Genomic DNA, 16569 nt, shown 5'->3' on the forward strand with positions numbered 1-16569 from the left:
ATATTACTCACAAATATCTTTTTTTAAGGGAAGTCTTCAACAAAAGCCTAGGAAGACTAATTATGCCTTTTTAAGAGTTAACACAGTGCATTCCTTTACTTAAAGAAATTGCTAATGCAGCCTGTCTAGAAAAAAAAGCTTATTTGTATTTCCTCAATAAAAACCCTTGACTAAGTTTATAGATGCATACTACCAATTGCCCCGAGACTACCTGTTTTAAAGAACAGCCCATTCAAAAATTTGAAAGGGGCTTTTCAACATGAGGTTGAACATTTTCTTTTGGTTATGACAAGCTGCCACATGCCACAGTGATTGACAGAGGCTATTCTCTTAATTCTCCCTGTAGTTGTTTGTGTTTCTTTTGAGCTTATGTTGTGTTAAGCTTGTAGCTTTGCTGACTGCAGAGGCATGTGGCTTTGAAGAACTGGAGCTAAGCAAAAACAACACTAGTTTGCTTCCATTCTGCAGCTCAGAATCAGGGAGGTTATCAGATAATCAAAGAAGTACAAAAATCTTAGACTCCATCTGTAAATAGCGACCGTTTCAATATGTGATGCCAATGATAAAAGTTGCCTTCTGGCAGCCACCATAACATGACCTCGTAAAAATGTGATTATCAAAATCCTTCTAGCCAGTATAAAAATACAAAAAATAAGCAACTTAAATATAGGGGGTGGGGGAACCCAACAAAACCTTAATCCGGCTACAGCCTTCATAATAGTAGACATTTTATATTCCTCTTTGGGTGCATATCAAACTGACAGTATGCACATTTACTTGATCTTTCATCAAGTCACAGTTGCCCTTGCCAAAGTCTCTTAGAACAAAGTGTTTGTGTGAACATAGACATTGGAACAGTAAAAGTAGGAGCAAGCCAAACCTGAAAAACCTCCAGCTCTTCTAAAATGAGTTCTCCACTTGCAGAGAAGTTGGTGGGTAGGACAACAACTTTTTGTACAGTTCCTTGATCTGGAAAAGATAAGAAAAGGTGAGACCATGTGACAGAGAGAGAGCGAGAAAAAAGCAGATGCACCATTATCAATTATGAAGAGAAACCACAAAAGCAAGCATGGTGACACAGAAAAAGACATTAAAAGGTGTTCAGTAATTTCTAGGGTTTGGTGTAAGAAAGAACCATGAGATGATTCCTTCACAAGTCACAGACTGTGAATAACTTGTACATGACTGTATATAGTATTATTGTTGTGTGTGAGCATGAAGAAGTCATGGCTAAGATTGGAGTTACTGCCATTACTTTTACCACTCTACCCAAAAAGATCAATCAAAATTGGTATCTTCTGTACTAGTTGCTGTACAGACATATAGACAGAAGCAATATCTCCATCCCGGAATCATAGAATCATTTAGTTTAGAAAGGACTTTTAAGATCAAGTGCAACCATTAACCTAGCACTGTCAAGTCCACCACTAAACCATGTCCCTAAGTACCGCATCTACAGGGCTTTTAAATATCTCCATTGACTCAACCACTTCCTAAGGCAGCCTGTTCCAATGCTTGACAACCCTTTCAGTGAAGAAATCCCAATGACGTTAAAGTATACACAGGAATATAAAAAGGTAAAATGAAGTTACTTCAGAATTTAATATCTATTCATATTCATTAATAGAATGTAATGACAGCAGATGACAAGAATTGTAAACCTTCCAAAGAATAACTCTATCTACACCTAAACAAAATAAAATGAAAGCTTTTGGTTTTTTCAGGAAAGACAAACAATAATCAAGTCTGTTACATATTGGTAGGAGTTAATATTTTGGTCGATAAGGAAAAAAGGAAAATCAAGGTGAAGACACTGTAGTTACGTTATCGTGGCTGCCCTCTCAAAATACCCTTCCCAGCCTCCCAAATCCTCGCAGGTCAAAGAAGAAAGAAAGAAAGATGGGGCAATGGCAGTGTTTTTGCAGGGTAGATGTGATGAGTGAGACCAAAGGTATATTTGTGGTTAGTCTTCCAAATTTGTTATGTGGAAAGAACATATGAGATGGAGGGGCCCATCTATGAAGATTCTTAAAGGCTGAGACTGCCACTGAAGTATTTCTGATGTGGAAAAAAAGGCAAATTGTGGGAGAATCACAAGGGCAATTTGTACTTAGAGAAAACACAAGACATAGAATTCCTTTAGCCTGAAAGGCCTAGAAATTAATCTGAACAGAATAAATTTATTTGCTCAATATTGGTTCTGAGGAATGAGGCCACATGGTATAGATTCTGTTTGAGCTTCAAAAGTTTTACGAGCAATATAGACTTGTGCGGTTAGTAAAACATTAGTGCAGCACAATATAAGTAAGTATCTATGTGTATTTTTATGAATTTATGACCAAGGAAACGAAATCTCAGCTTCCTGATCGGCAATTCATAATGTAGACAATGTAAACTGAAAAAGGGCAATTTGGCTTTTGCTTTTAAGGTCAGTAACTAAATTCCATAGCTGGAGCTGCAGGGCACATTGGTTACAGTAAATAATTTACATCTTCTTATTTCTCTGGAGGAAGCCAGCAAATAATAATATATTTTATTTAAAAAAAAAAAAAAGTTTTAAAACCAGAATATCGATATGTAATGACATGACCACACACAGAGAGCACATTGCAGTATTTTGTTATTTAAAAAAAAAGGAAAGGACAAATTGAAAGCTGACAAGACTTAAAAATGTGTAGCTATCAATTGTACATGCTCAGGGCACGTTAGGCATGAATTTTTCATGAGAATTTTGTATGGAGAACATTTATTCTCATTATACAATGGCATGATAAACCAGTTCCTTCCGAAGAAACTTTACTGAAACTAAATCTTGTGATAGCACAGCTGTGGTCTAGACTGGGTGCCAGTATTAGCAAAGCCATGAAAACCTAAGAGAGATTTACTAACTACCAGGACCCACTGAAGCTTTAAACTGCTGCAGATGCATCCCTCGTTGGAGCTAAGGAGAAGCATGTGTGTGTGTGTATTTCTGCTCCTGTTAAAGGGAATAACCCACTCAAGAAATACACACAGTTTAAGTCCAGTCTACTTCTGCCTCTTTGCATCCTTTTATCAATGTCCTCTCTCTAACATTAAACTATACTATACAAAATACAGTATCAGAAGTTCAGGACGGAGTTACAGCCTTTTGTGTTTTGCTTTTGGTTTTTTTTTTCAGTTGCTTGCAAAGTGTCAACTACCTGTAACCCTGACATACAGGGCACTAAGCACTTTGACAGTGACCTTACCTGCAAAGGAATGTGAGGCTGCTGAGCCTCTGAAGAACCAGTTTCTTTCAATGATCCATTAGCACATGCCAGCCAGACATTTAAAACTCTTAAATTGTCTTTGGCCCTCAAACATTGCCCCAAACTGAAATCAGAACCTAAGGGGAGATCTTATCCTGGGCATTGGCACAGAAAATACTGATAATGCCTGACGCCAAGTCCTTGTGTCCTAATAACCTTTCTTATTTGAAAACTAGGTTCCTATCTGCCTTTTTGTCACACCCCAGCAAAACACACAGAGTTAAGGACTGTTTACCTTGGTTTTCATTCCTTTTGACTCAATATTTTACCATTCACTTAGAATCTGTATTGTACCATAAGGGATATATCATTGCAGAAAGGAATGTTCACATTGTTTTAAAGGAATTAGTAAACTTAATGCAACACTTAAAATAAATATTCACGTTAGGGAAAGTAGGCAATAAAAAGCTATTCATTAAATGAAACCACTTAAATCAAGGAATTCCAACAGTCTGTGCATAAATATAAATATATACATACTTCTTCCAACAATACATGGCTTGTAGGCTATAGCCCTCCACCCCTTCTAAAGAATTTTTCTACTAGTTTTCAGTCTCTTCCTTAATAAATGAAAAGCAAATATTTGTCCCCAGAAAACACTTCTTATTCCTTTCTCAGTAGTACTGAGGTCTCCACTATAAGCAAGGTAGCTGACAAATCTGGTCACTTGTACGTGTTCATGTCAGAAAGCTTATGGTACATCTGAGTTTTGTTTATTTCCTTTAATGGTAAGGCAGCAAACCCAATTCCCGGGGTCAGAAGGATGCAGCACTGTGCACTGCTGGAAATATATGCAAAGTAGCAGCGCCTGAGCTGTTTCCCAGTGTATTTCACAATAGATAATCTCTTGTGTTGTAAATCAGGCATAAAAGATCACTGAACTAGTATAAGTTTTGTGTTGGTTTTTTTTCACGTTTAGGTCAATGTATGAAATTATAATTAAATTCTGTAAAAATCATAAAAGTGAACAGGATGGTTTCCTTCTCAGTTTACTTGTTACTTCCAGAAATCTACTAGAAAACATTTCTATACTGTTATGATTTCACATAGTCATGAAAAAGGCTATTGTGTCTCCAGAATATTGATTCACCACGAGAATGTATGAAGTGAAACGGCAGATTTGTGGTCCCCATTTCCCTGACTTTTCACCAGGAGCTGTTTGCAGCCTCGTATCAGCCCAGCAGTCTGTGAGTTGAGGGCAGACGGACAAAGGAGAAGGAATGTCCCTCAAGCACACAGCCAGAGGACGATGAAGATTCATAATGACTGGTTTTCTGTTTCAAACCTGCTTGAACAACTGCAGTCTCTCAGCCTGACGTGAAAGACAATGTTACTGAGATCACGTTCCCTCTGAGAGGAGCAACAAAGAGGGAACGACAAGGGAGGAAAGTACTAACATCCTGTAGGCTAAAAATGCTATAGAGAGTACGAAGAGTGGGAAATAAATGGAAAGGGAATGGCAGTCCAATAAATGGTCCAAGGAAAGAGAGACAAATAAACAATTATAATAATAATAATAATAACAACAACAAAAAATAATAAAGGAATAAACTTCCTTGAAATGCAGGGCATGATTTTGGACTGGTATTAAATTAATCAGCTAAGTTTCTTTGATACCAGTTGGACTATGCCAGATTACACTAACTCCTGGTCTTGCTGACCATAGGCAACGGAAAAGGCAAAGCTTAATGAATAGCAATGAAAAATACACAGGTGTTTGGCTGGACTCTGTATCCCAGAAGCTGAATCTGCAGGTCTGAGTTGAAATCTCATTCTCTGAATTTCTAACAGCGTTTTTTTCCCCCAGCCCTGAGTGAACACTGCAGTTGCCAGTATTGTGAGCCTCAAAGAGGGTCAGCACCATCAACCCCCGAGCCACATCACATATACAAACTGAACAAGTTAAAAACCTGGAGTCTTCCACATCATAAATACATGACTGCAATGGACACCAACGGCTACCCTGCCAGGAGCTAAACAGAGAGACCTCCTGTGGTAATCCCCCTCCTTGATGCATCAGACATTGCCGGACACCCTCTGAAACTTTTCTCCGTATTGTTCCTGTCAGCCCAATGGTAGTTTAGTTACTTTTGGTCTCTAATCTGTGTTGAACCTGATGCAAAAAAATGCCATTATGAACAAGAAGATCGCAAAGAGTTTGCAGAATGCTGAAAAAAATGCAGAATGCTGAGAAAAATGCAGAATGCTGAGAAAAATGCAGAATGCTGAGAAAAAGCTGAGGCTCAGCAGAGCAGCTGAGACAGCGGCAGGCTAGAAGTCAGGCCTGAGAACCAGGTCCCCACGCTCTCTGCTGTCCTTAGGTGCCTGCTGTAAGTCAGGGCTCCCACCACAGACATCTAACCTCTCTGTGCTTTAGTACACTCATCTGTCAAATGGGTGTAATTTTTTTCAAGCTCATAGTATTCTATGAAACTTTGAAAAGTAATTTCAAGCTGCGTCAAAGAACAAAAGACAGATACAAATGCCTAATGAGCTCACACCTAAGAGCAAAACTTTGACAAAGCCCAAGCTTGGTCAAACTTTTGGGACACACTGTGAGCTTGTTTGAAGAAAAAATGAACAGGGGAACTGCATCAAGTGGAGGAATGCTGTGTTAACTTACATATCTTCTTAAAAAGCTGTGGAAAAGCTTTGGATCAGTTGATCAACAGAAGGTTTTGAATGACTCAGGCACTATGACCAAAAGGAAGAAGGAAACTCTGTCTGCTGCTTGTTGCGCCAGTGTTGTGCAACATCATCTTCCCAAGCTCACAGACAAGAAGTTGCAACCAGAAAATCCACAGGAGGCAATCTTGCTCTTCTGACCAGATTACCTTTCTCTGTTACAATCTGCAGCTCATTACTTGATTTTGGCTATTGCATTACTGGAGGCTACTGTTGTCAGCAAGGCTTAGTTTTCCAAAAAGACAGCCATCATGTAACACCACGAAAACGAGTATTACAACCTTATGCTCTGAAGACATTTACTGCATCCAGACTTTGAAAACAAGTGTTGTATCAGAGAAGAAAGATAATAAGAAACATCGATCAACCTCATGCCATGTTAGATGCATGTGGACCACATTAATCATCTGAGTAAGTCACACTCAAGTCTGGAGTGCCTTTTCACGACAGTAACTTAGATCTCTTTCCACAAAAACTTATCCTTTCTTGATTGCAAGGAGCTGAAAAAAATTCTATTGGTGCCCATGGCTGTTTAATGTACCCAAGTTTGACCCAGACACTTAAATATTTTCATAACACCAAGAGCAATAAAAAAGCCCATGCATATTCTTTCAGTTGTGCAATCTGCGTGTACTTTGACCGAAGGCTTTCGTACTGCAAGCAGTAGGTGGCATGCTTAAAAAATAAATATTAATCTCAGGAAAATGTTCTCATGCTGTTTTACTGCTAATCTTAAGACTTAGATGGAAAACAATCTACCAAAGGATAAGCAGAAAATATTGAAAGCTTGCGTTCTTTAGATACAACTGAAATGAGTAAAGTAATTACAGTAAAACTCTAGGGTGCATCAAAAACTTCAGGACTGAGTCCTGGTCTACCAACAGAAATGGGATAATTGCTGAACTCTAACCCCAAATTCCTGAACTGAATATGTTATTACCCATTGCATAGGGAAAAAGTATCATCAACATTGCCCTTGTCAAATATGCAAATGAGTGATTACATTATATTCATGTAAATTATCCCTCAGGGTTCTGCTTGGGAGCACAAGGTATAGAGCACTCCTTGTAGCACTGCTCTCTACCATTAAGTACTTGCTCCTTACTCTAAATCAGCTCATTTCAGAGGCGCGTGAAGAGTCCTCTGGGTGGATGCAACAAAACTAGCAAGTTTGTTAAGTGCTTTGGGAGTCTTCAGGTTGAAAAGCACAGGAAAAATAGGAGATTGTTATAATGTGAAAAGTGGGTGGAATGCTGGGAGAACAATGTCTGTTCCTGGGATTTATTTTGTTATCTATGTAGGCAAGTGAGGAAGAAAAGCAACGTAATAACTCTGGGCATGGACAAGCCTCTGTGAGCTCAGCACTTTTGTCTGGGGGTGCAAAGGAAACACTACATTTATTTCAAATCAATGTGAAAAAAAGACACAGCTGCCTCTACCCTCCCATGCTATGGCTACATGATGAAAATCACTGGGGTTCCCGGAGCTTTATACTTCTGTTATTCTTCACTTGCATTCAGGAACTGATTTATTACTGAGGCTATAGAGGATGAAGAGAGGAAAAGCTAAACATTTTGTGTGCTCTGCATCTGGCAAGACATAAAACACTACAATTTCAAGCATGAGACAGGTCACTGACAGTGACAGACATGGCTGGCAACATCTCAGTTCAGCAGCAGTAACTCATCATCCGAGCCGAGTGTAATTGTCACCAGGTGTCAAGTCCCATTGTCTCCGGCTGTGGGGCTCCAGGCTCCCAAGGAAATTATCACATGAAATTCTCCTATACAATGTGGTTTTTGCATTTGCTGGGATGAACTGACACCAAAGCAAATCCCCTCTGCATTCTTTTTGACAGTTAATATCTCTATCGAATCCTCCTATCCTGTGAGACTCCTATCGAGTCTCACAGAAAGCAGAGAATAAAGAAAACAAGTTTCTCCTCTCAGTGGCTGAAACTTGATCACTTTTATTTAAAAGGGCCGAGAAACACAGTAACTTACTTTTCACCAATTTCTACTGAGGAAGACCTTGGAAGCTATTAATGTCCTGTGCCCTACTCAGGCATAATAATGCCTCCCCTCCAACTAACTAGAAAGCAGACAATGATCCTGGTCTCCAGTGTAACGCAGCAGATAAAGCAATGAATATAAAGTATCAAGAGCTGCAGTTTTCCTATTTGTCCCATAATGGACCCTGTGCTGATATAAAGAAGAGGATTAACAAAACTTAAGAACAAGCTGAGGTATGTTAATGTTTTTAACAAATCACAGGTGTATGTGTGAGGCCACACTAATCACCTAAACCCAGTCAGAATCTAATCAAAGTACACAATGAAATTAACTATTTATGTCTTGCAGAATTACAGAAATGCTAAATATCAGTACTCTGCATTTTCATGCACATTTCAAATTTTCAATACGTTTCCAGTATTAACCATCACTGCCACATTAAGAATCCTGTACTGGTTCAAAACTTTTATGTCTTATCTTTTCCACTAATCTGTAGTAGAACCTTTCTCCAATTAACATCAGATTTTTATACAGCATTTTAAAACAATGGTGCCACTATCTTAAAAAATGCATAGAGTGTTCATTTGAAAGATCTGTACTAACCTACCAAGCTATTACTCTGGCTAAACATAGTGATTTGGCAAGGAATAAAGCTAAGAGAAAACCAAACTTTCTCTTTTAATAAGAGTTATTGAGGAGCTGTATGACAGTAGTAAGGACGTTATCTATTAACACTTCTGATATTTCTACAGTACTTTACAAAGCCTCTTTTCTTTACTTCTGTAGGAAAGGAGGAAAATTACCTTAAAGAGCCCCAAAGGCAAGAACTGTAGCTGCATTAATTAAACTAAAAAAATGTGATTACATATTAGGGAAGGGGGAAAATAAACACCACCTCAGGAAGAAAGCCCTGTCCCAATTAATTTGGTAATTTTCAATGACTCTGCAAGTGGTATCAAAGAGATTCAAGCACAAATTAAAACTCATTTATCAACTGCCAACCAAGAAAAAAAAAATACCCAGATCAAAACCTGATGAAATTCCTAATGTAATTTACCACCCAGCACTTCTTCTACCCTGACTATGTCTTACAGTATACTAAGCGTTTGCAGTACAGTAGATGGTGACCTGCTAAAGGTTTGACACAAGAACATGAATGAAGTCTGTCTGTTTACCTATTTCCTTTCATTGAATGACAGAAGCCTGTAGGCTGCAAGGTGCACCTAGAAGTCATCTGGTCCAGTCCCCCACTCAAAGTAGATCCAGTTAGAGAAGGCTGCTTGGGGCCATGTCAGGTTGGGTTTGGAATCCTTTGCATCTCTGAGGATGGAGAATTCACAGCCTCTCTGGGCTCTTGTTCCAATGTCTGCTCATGCTCATGGTGAAAACCTTTGCCTTTATATCTAATTGCAATGTCCTACATTGCAACTAGTGTCCAGTCCCTCTCACCTTGACACCAAGCACCTTGAGAAGAATCCACACCTGCTTTTTCCCATTAGGTAGTTGTACCCTCCCATTAGCTTTCTCTGAATAAACCCAGTTCTCTCGGCCTTTATTCATACATCACATGCTACAGTCCCTCAACTGATCTTGTTCCATTAGGTCAATGTTGTCCTTGTACCAGGGAGCCCACAACTGGACATGGTACTCCTGACAGGAGCCAAATACAGGGGAAGAATCCCTTCCAGCAACCCGCTGGCTGGATACACTTCTGCTAATACAGGACAGTATGCAGCTTCCTGCAACAGAAGGGCACCCTGCTGATTTTGATAGCTGGGGAGGTTTTTCTAAGAAGAGTGAAGAGAGTTCTTTTTAATCCTTCCCCTATAGAAGCTTAACATTCTTGAGAGATTTTTTAGCACCAGCTTCCTAAATCTATTATAATATGATGGGTATTCCCAGCCCCATGCGAGTTTGTTGGCAGACACAGTTACTCTACAAACAGAAAACAACCAGGACCCCAATAATATGCGAACCATAAAAGCAATGCAAGTCATCTCTGCAATTATTTTCTGATGTTCAGAGATATATTTGTTCTCCTGGAGTTCTTTTCCTTTGTGCTACTTGAAACCACCTGTAGTAAAAAAGATGAGCCTTTGTGCCTATCAACCTATAATGCCCTGTTAAGCCAGCAGGAGTTTCAGATGTGAATGAATCTTAGGGTCTAGCCAGAGTACCGCCCCACTTGTCTGCTTCAATCAGAAGAGTGTGATTCATATCTGAATATTTTAAATAATCAAAATTGATCAGAACGAGAATCACTTGGCCTGTTCCCTGCAGACTTCAGAAGCATGACACCAGATTCCAGTTTGATGTAATTAAAAGCAAAATGTAGGTTATATTAGACAGAAATTATTTTAGAATACTTGGATCAAATTCTCTGTGTCCTCCACTGCTAGGACTCCAACCATTTGTTTCTTTTTCTCTGCTAAGTATTTCCACATTTTTAATTTTTTTTTTTTTTTTTTTTTGATGTTATTAATTTTGCAATTGTTACCTTCTGACTAATATGTTAGATTTATCATATGAACTCTTTTATAGTGATTTCATTTTCCTCATAAAAGATCTAAGAGGATCAAAAATGTTACTGTGAATATTTACTTTTGTGCCAGGCTACTTAAAATCTCAATGTAGGTGTTTAACAAGGCTTTGCTCACCAATATCTAATATTTTGAGCATCCTGTATCACATGACATGCTTTTGGAGCAGAATATTATATTGACTATTAGCCTTGGAATAATAGTGGGAAGTGTGTAGGAGAAAACATTGCAATGACTGTGTTTTGAGGTTGCAGAAGCTTCAGAACAAAATCCAAGTCATTTGTTACCCTTTTTTTTTTTTTTTTTTTTAATTTTTTCCCAATTTTTTTTTTTTTTTTTTTTTTTTTTGGTGGAGTTGTTATTTCTGCCTTTGAAACATCCTGATCAGATTCTGGTTTTCTTCAGAAGTAGCTTACACAGCATATATTAAATAATGATGATGAGAGTATACAAAACAGTACAATGCCAGATTTTGGTATTTTTACTAATGTTAGAGAGCATCTAATTCTAATGTGGAATCATGTTGCAGACAAACCAGATTCAAGAGAACTATTATAATTTAGATTAAATAGAATATACAATAGTATCAATTTCCATCTCAAAATTCATATCAATACATTGTATCTTTTCACATGGCTAACATGTACAGTAAACAGAAAAATGCACACAAAGTAAAATGAACATAATTTATGGATTTCTATAGACAGTTTTGTAGATAACAAATACGTTTAAACAAACATTTCTGAAAGTCATAAATTGTACAAATCGGAGTTGGTTGCAAATTGTAATGCAACAGAGGAAAATGACTATTGCTCTTTGTCTTACCTGTTCCTAGAAACAAGACGTGATATCTTCCGTCAGCAGCATTCACTCGGTCCACAGCAATCTTTGTATACTTGTAGTCAGCACCTATACGGATGATTAATGGCCTCTTGTGTATTGGATAAATGGGATTAAACATCAAAGGGTGATTCCTGATGAAGGTCACAACATCGTCTGGAAACTCTTTGGTTGTGCGCATATTAGGTGTGAAGGCTCCTCCTGGACACTGTAAGAAACATGCACAGTAATGCTTAACAGTACTTACCATCTTTCAAAGACTTTTCATCCCCAAGTCATTTACAAATATTGACAGATAGTTGATAAAGTAAGTTCCCGAAAGAGCACTTCAGACTTTGACTGAAAGTAATTATGAAGTGCTTGAACGGGAATGAAGTGCTTGAATACCTATGCTTTGAACTCCCATCAATTCAGATAAAGCACACACAAACATATTTTTTGTCTTTCAAAACCCAGCTTGATGGCAAAGATCTATACTTCTGGACCTGTTTCCACATTCTTTATACTTCCAAATTGCCTGTTGAAAAAATAATCGAAGCACTTGGTATGAGAAGATAACAAACTTTCACGGCTGGTTTGTTATAGATTTAGTATGAAGGAAAAATCCAATATTAACTGTAATTTGGCCAATATCCCTCTAGTCATTACATTGAGTATGAGAGTGTGAAAGGGCCTGTGACTCATCTTCATTTGAAAAAAACAATAATATGGAGGCAACTCATTTACATCTGAGAAGGCTGGCCATTCGCAGGATCTTGTCTACACTTCCCCCTATGCCCAAGAAATAACAGAGTACCATAAATACTCTGGATGCTCTTTTAAATGTAATGAAGAACCATCCAAATAATCAGCCCTGAGGCATTCTGTACCTCATGCGGAAATTAAAGCAATCTTAGAAAGCTTCAGTGTTTACTGAGAGTGAAACTAAAAGAAGATTGTGGGAAGAAATCAGGAGCTATGTCAGTAACGGGAACAACGTTCTGGATGTACCTATGCTAATTTACATAACTTCTTTCAGCCACTGTTACCACACTTATTGCTCCTCCTGAGCTTTCATTTCACCCCTTACCAGACTTCTGAGCTGTGAATTTCTCCTTGGAGTATTGAAGCTATTCAGAAATATTTCAACACAATATTTTTCCAGTTGGAAAATGTTGATTTGTTCAATACAAACCGTTTCATGGAAACTTGTTTATTTTGATGAGGATCATTCTTACGTCTAGGATGGAATTTCTGGTCAAAACCACAGACACAAAAATAGCTAGTAGCTTAGGGAGAGATTTACCTCACCTGACTTCTACTGTCTCAAAAGTCAGCCATTTATTTTTAGTTAGACATCTAGGTTTTCTCTGTAGTCAGTAATTCAGACTAGATGCCCTGCTTTTAGGTGGCTAAAATTACATAAAATGAATCATACTCTGAAAGACTAGGAAACTCGCTGTGGATATATGAGTCATGTGTCCAACCTACCTGATGCAAGCAAATGTTAGAATCTGGGTCTTCACCTCCCAGGGGATCCCTCTAGCCAGCAGGCAGGAGTGCCTGTTCTACCTTCACTGCTAAAAGCTGTTCCATCTTGTGCACATAATAAACTATTCATTGGGAAATACCAGGAAAAAAGTAGAGAGGGGACTGCAGCCTAATCCCAGGCTTTAGAATAATCTTATGGCTCAATTAGGTTTTAATTATTTATACAAAGTAGAACAGCTCTGGTAGGAATTCTTTAAAAGAAACTGCTCTGACATTAGCTTCAGAAAGAACTAGAACTCAGCTCAGATATGGGTCTCTTTTCTCATCTGACATCCTTAACAATTGATTCTTCTGGACTCTTATTTATCCTGAGGGTTTTGGATTGTTTCTCTTTAGAAATGACATTACATGCTAGCCCTCTAAGATTGCTCACAAAATTGAATTTTTATTATCTTGTTTGCTCTACTCCTTCCCTCTGTGGCAGTTCCATCCAGTCTTCCCAGAAATGTATGGAGCTATCTGCTAAGACTAGCAGCAAATGCTGAAAAAAGAACTGTGTTCATAAATTTGTGGGCTATTAGCAAGATTATTCTACTTGGTAGTGATCTCCCAGACCCCAGTTCCTCTCCAGAGGGATTCTGTTTCACAAGCAGTTCAAATTAAACTTTCCTGTCCCGCATAGCTCAGCTAAAAGAAGACTTTCTCTGACTCTTTCTGTTCTTCTATTCTTGAGTTGGAGATCATAAGACCTTTGTCTGTGACTTTCTGCAAAAATGTGTGTGCTATGGTTCACCCCAGTATGATCCTAAAAACTTACATTATATCTTCATTCTCAGCAAAGCCTTAACAAACATCTTTAATCAATTAATTCTTGCTATCCCCCATATAAACCAATGACAAGTAAAAGATGTTACTGAAGAACTTTATAAGCTCTCCCTTTCCTGGAGGGATTGAATGTGTATCCTTCACACCTCATTCAAAGACTTGGCTACACAATACTTATGTTCACAGTTGATCACCATGCAGTTAGACTGCAGAGAGAAACAGAATTCTTTAATTTACAGCATATTCCCCAACATATTGTAGGTACGAAAACTATTTCTACAAACTCTGAAAAATGGAAATTATCTTTAAACATCACTGAATTTAGTAGCAAGCTGCCAATTATGTAATTTTTTTCCCCCTTTCTTTTTCCATAAGTAAGTTTTGCTTGTGGAGAAATAAGAAACCATTGGTATTTAGTGAAGGGCAGCCAAACATTGCGGAGTTGACTTCGGCCAAATTAATGTATTGCTTTATTTAATCCTACTGAAGTTATACCGAACCCTTTTCATTGTTTATCCAATGTACTGCAACGCAACGAACATTCATTTTTGTCCAGAGGTTTAGTATGAATATATTTTTAGGCATCTCTAAAGTAGGACTTTCCATGTCATATAAAAAGACATCCTGTTTAGTCCAGCCTCCCAGAATTTGCAAAAAACTTATGTTCAAGAGGAAAGAGGCTCATGCCCCATAGTCTGCAAGCGTGGCTATTCAAAGGTAACCCTTTGAACACAAATTCAGAGCAGCATAAAAATCCCCATGTCCCGATTTTTACAGATGAAAAATAGAGTTTGTGGCATGCATTTAAAAGTGGAATTTTTTGGCAGTGAAATAAAAGCAAAGCCAAACAAGTCCCAGCTTAGAAAATAAACCTTTAAGATACTGTTTTGTGGCTGAATTGTGAGGAAGCACAGAAAAGGCAGTGATCAGACAACCAGCAATGATCACCTTAAAATAATCCCTTTTGGCCTTATATTTTTGTGCGAGCTATGATCTAAAATTTCTCTTCGAATTCAGAGCTCATTGGCACATCTTAAAAATGTGGATAATTTCTGTTGCCATCTGAATTTTCTTTTTCCCTTTCCATTGTGCTGCCCAATTTCTTTAGGCCCATCTGGAATACCTCACAAGCCTCCAGGAGGCGAACCAAGAATAACATGGCAGTGGTTGAGGAAACAGATACAAATAAAATATTCTGAAGCAGCAAGAAACTCTGAAATGTGACTAATCACAAAAGCGTTAAACTTCCTGTTTAAATAGGCCATTTATTTTCTTTTTTGGGGGGTAAAGTTTAAGCTTAAAGCTTCAGTGAACTCATGAGATTAGAGCTGTATGAATTAATTGCAAAGAATAAATAATGCTAGTATTAGACCTTAGTGGAATATCAGGTATTGATTAGCTAATTCTAGAGATCTGGGCACATGAAGTCCTAAATCTTGTAGCCAGTAATAACTGCACTAAAAAGTCATGAAGAATTGCATGAACAGGGAGAGCTATTTCATGTATCTGAGCATTAGTGTATGAGAAAGAGAGAAAAAGAATAAGATCTACAGCACAAAGATGAATATGAATGAAATAGTGATAGCTAAAGGTTCTCGCAGTGACTTGCAAAATTAAAATAAAATTTAATTTCCTGTGATAAATGGAAAAGCAACATGTTAATCTAAAAAATATTATAACTACATTGTTGAGAAATGATTTATGATTCTGTGCGTACTTATTTAATTCTGCTACTTAAGAAATTGTAAGACTTCATAGAAGTTGACGAAAGTCAACAACACTGCCATACTTCATTTAGCAAATATGGATTTAGAGAAGATTCTAGAGAAAGTTCATACATTCTTCATTAAAGCTGGAAATACTAGACTTCATACTTTTGCTAAATCTAAATTAAGAATAGTGCAAATAAGTAAGTAAATAAATAAAAAGTGCATCAACAGCAATTTTATATACCATAAAGGTGAAAAGAAGAAAAAGAAAAAAATTTGTTTAAAATATTTCATGAGACATTTTTGTAAAATTTGGAAACAGAGATAGCTCTAATTGTGTACAGAATTTATTGGAAGATTATTACTACCCTGTGAAAGAAAGTCCTGAAAAATTTTCAATACATCCAAATAACATTCTTTACAAGGACTACTTTTAATTCTTTCTAAAAGATCTCCAGGTACTACGTGATTTGTGTGGCAAGCTGAGAAGCAAATAAAATTGTTCTGAACTGTAACTAAGTGTAATAGGCACATACAGTCCATTCTCCTGGAATAAATAATATTTATTTATGTATTAAACAAAGACAAGTAATTGGCAAGCCTGCATAAACATCTTTGCACTTACGGTGCCAGGTCGTGGGTACGGAATTCTGCCCTGATATGGAATCAGCTGGTGGTTTGGGCCTTCCTTGTGTGCAAATGGCCCATTGAACACAGTCTGGATGTCGGATAGATGATACACACACACAGCTGAGCCTTTAAATATGGAGCTGGAAGACAGTAGGAAAAAGTTAGTATGCAATGTACCAACTTTTGTATAGCTTTTCCATCATTTTGCATGGTCCAAAGATACCGCTAAAAGAATATATTTAATACAATTTAATGCTGCTATAGCATGGCTTTAATACACTTAAACCCAACTAATTTAGCTTCCCAATACGCACCATTACTCCGTAAGACCTAGCACCTTTTTGAACAATGAACTGAAAAAAGAGGGAGGAAGGTACTACCCTACTGGTAGAATAAGAAAGTTTCCTAATGTTGAATATAAAAGAAATGTAATCTGGCCCCAGTTAAATCAATGGCAAACGTATTGCTGACTTCAGTGAGACAAGAATTTTACATTCTTTGTACTGCCAAGCTCAGCCCAGGTTTCCAGAACTCCCTACTAGTATATTAACCACAAGACCTCCATGAG

General features: G+C 37.7%; 1 protein-coding gene across 1 annotated transcript in view; it reads right to left on the reverse strand.

Annotated features, from left to right (window-relative positions):
• The window catches only part of SEMA3C (sema domain, immunoglobulin domain (Ig), short basic domain, secreted, (semaphorin) 3C), a 128514-nt gene that overhangs the window by 15431 nt on the left and 96514 nt on the right, over positions 1-16569 (reverse strand). Inside the window, exons 11-13 of the mRNA XM_014963977.1 lie at positions 15997-16141; positions 11353-11575; positions 881-969 (exon numbers count right to left, since the gene is read on the reverse strand). Coding sequence (XP_014819463.1) covers positions 881-969; positions 11353-11575; positions 15997-16141 — 457 coding nt within the window. The remainder of the gene's footprint in view (positions 1-880; positions 970-11352; positions 11576-15996; positions 16142-16569) is intronic.

This window comes from Calidris pugnax, unplaced genomic scaffold (genome assembly GCF_001431845.1).
Source record: "Calidris pugnax isolate Ruff unplaced genomic scaffold, ASM143184v1 scaffold44, whole genome shotgun sequence".
NCBI lineage: Eukaryota > Metazoa > Chordata > Aves > Charadriiformes > Scolopacidae > Calidris > Calidris pugnax.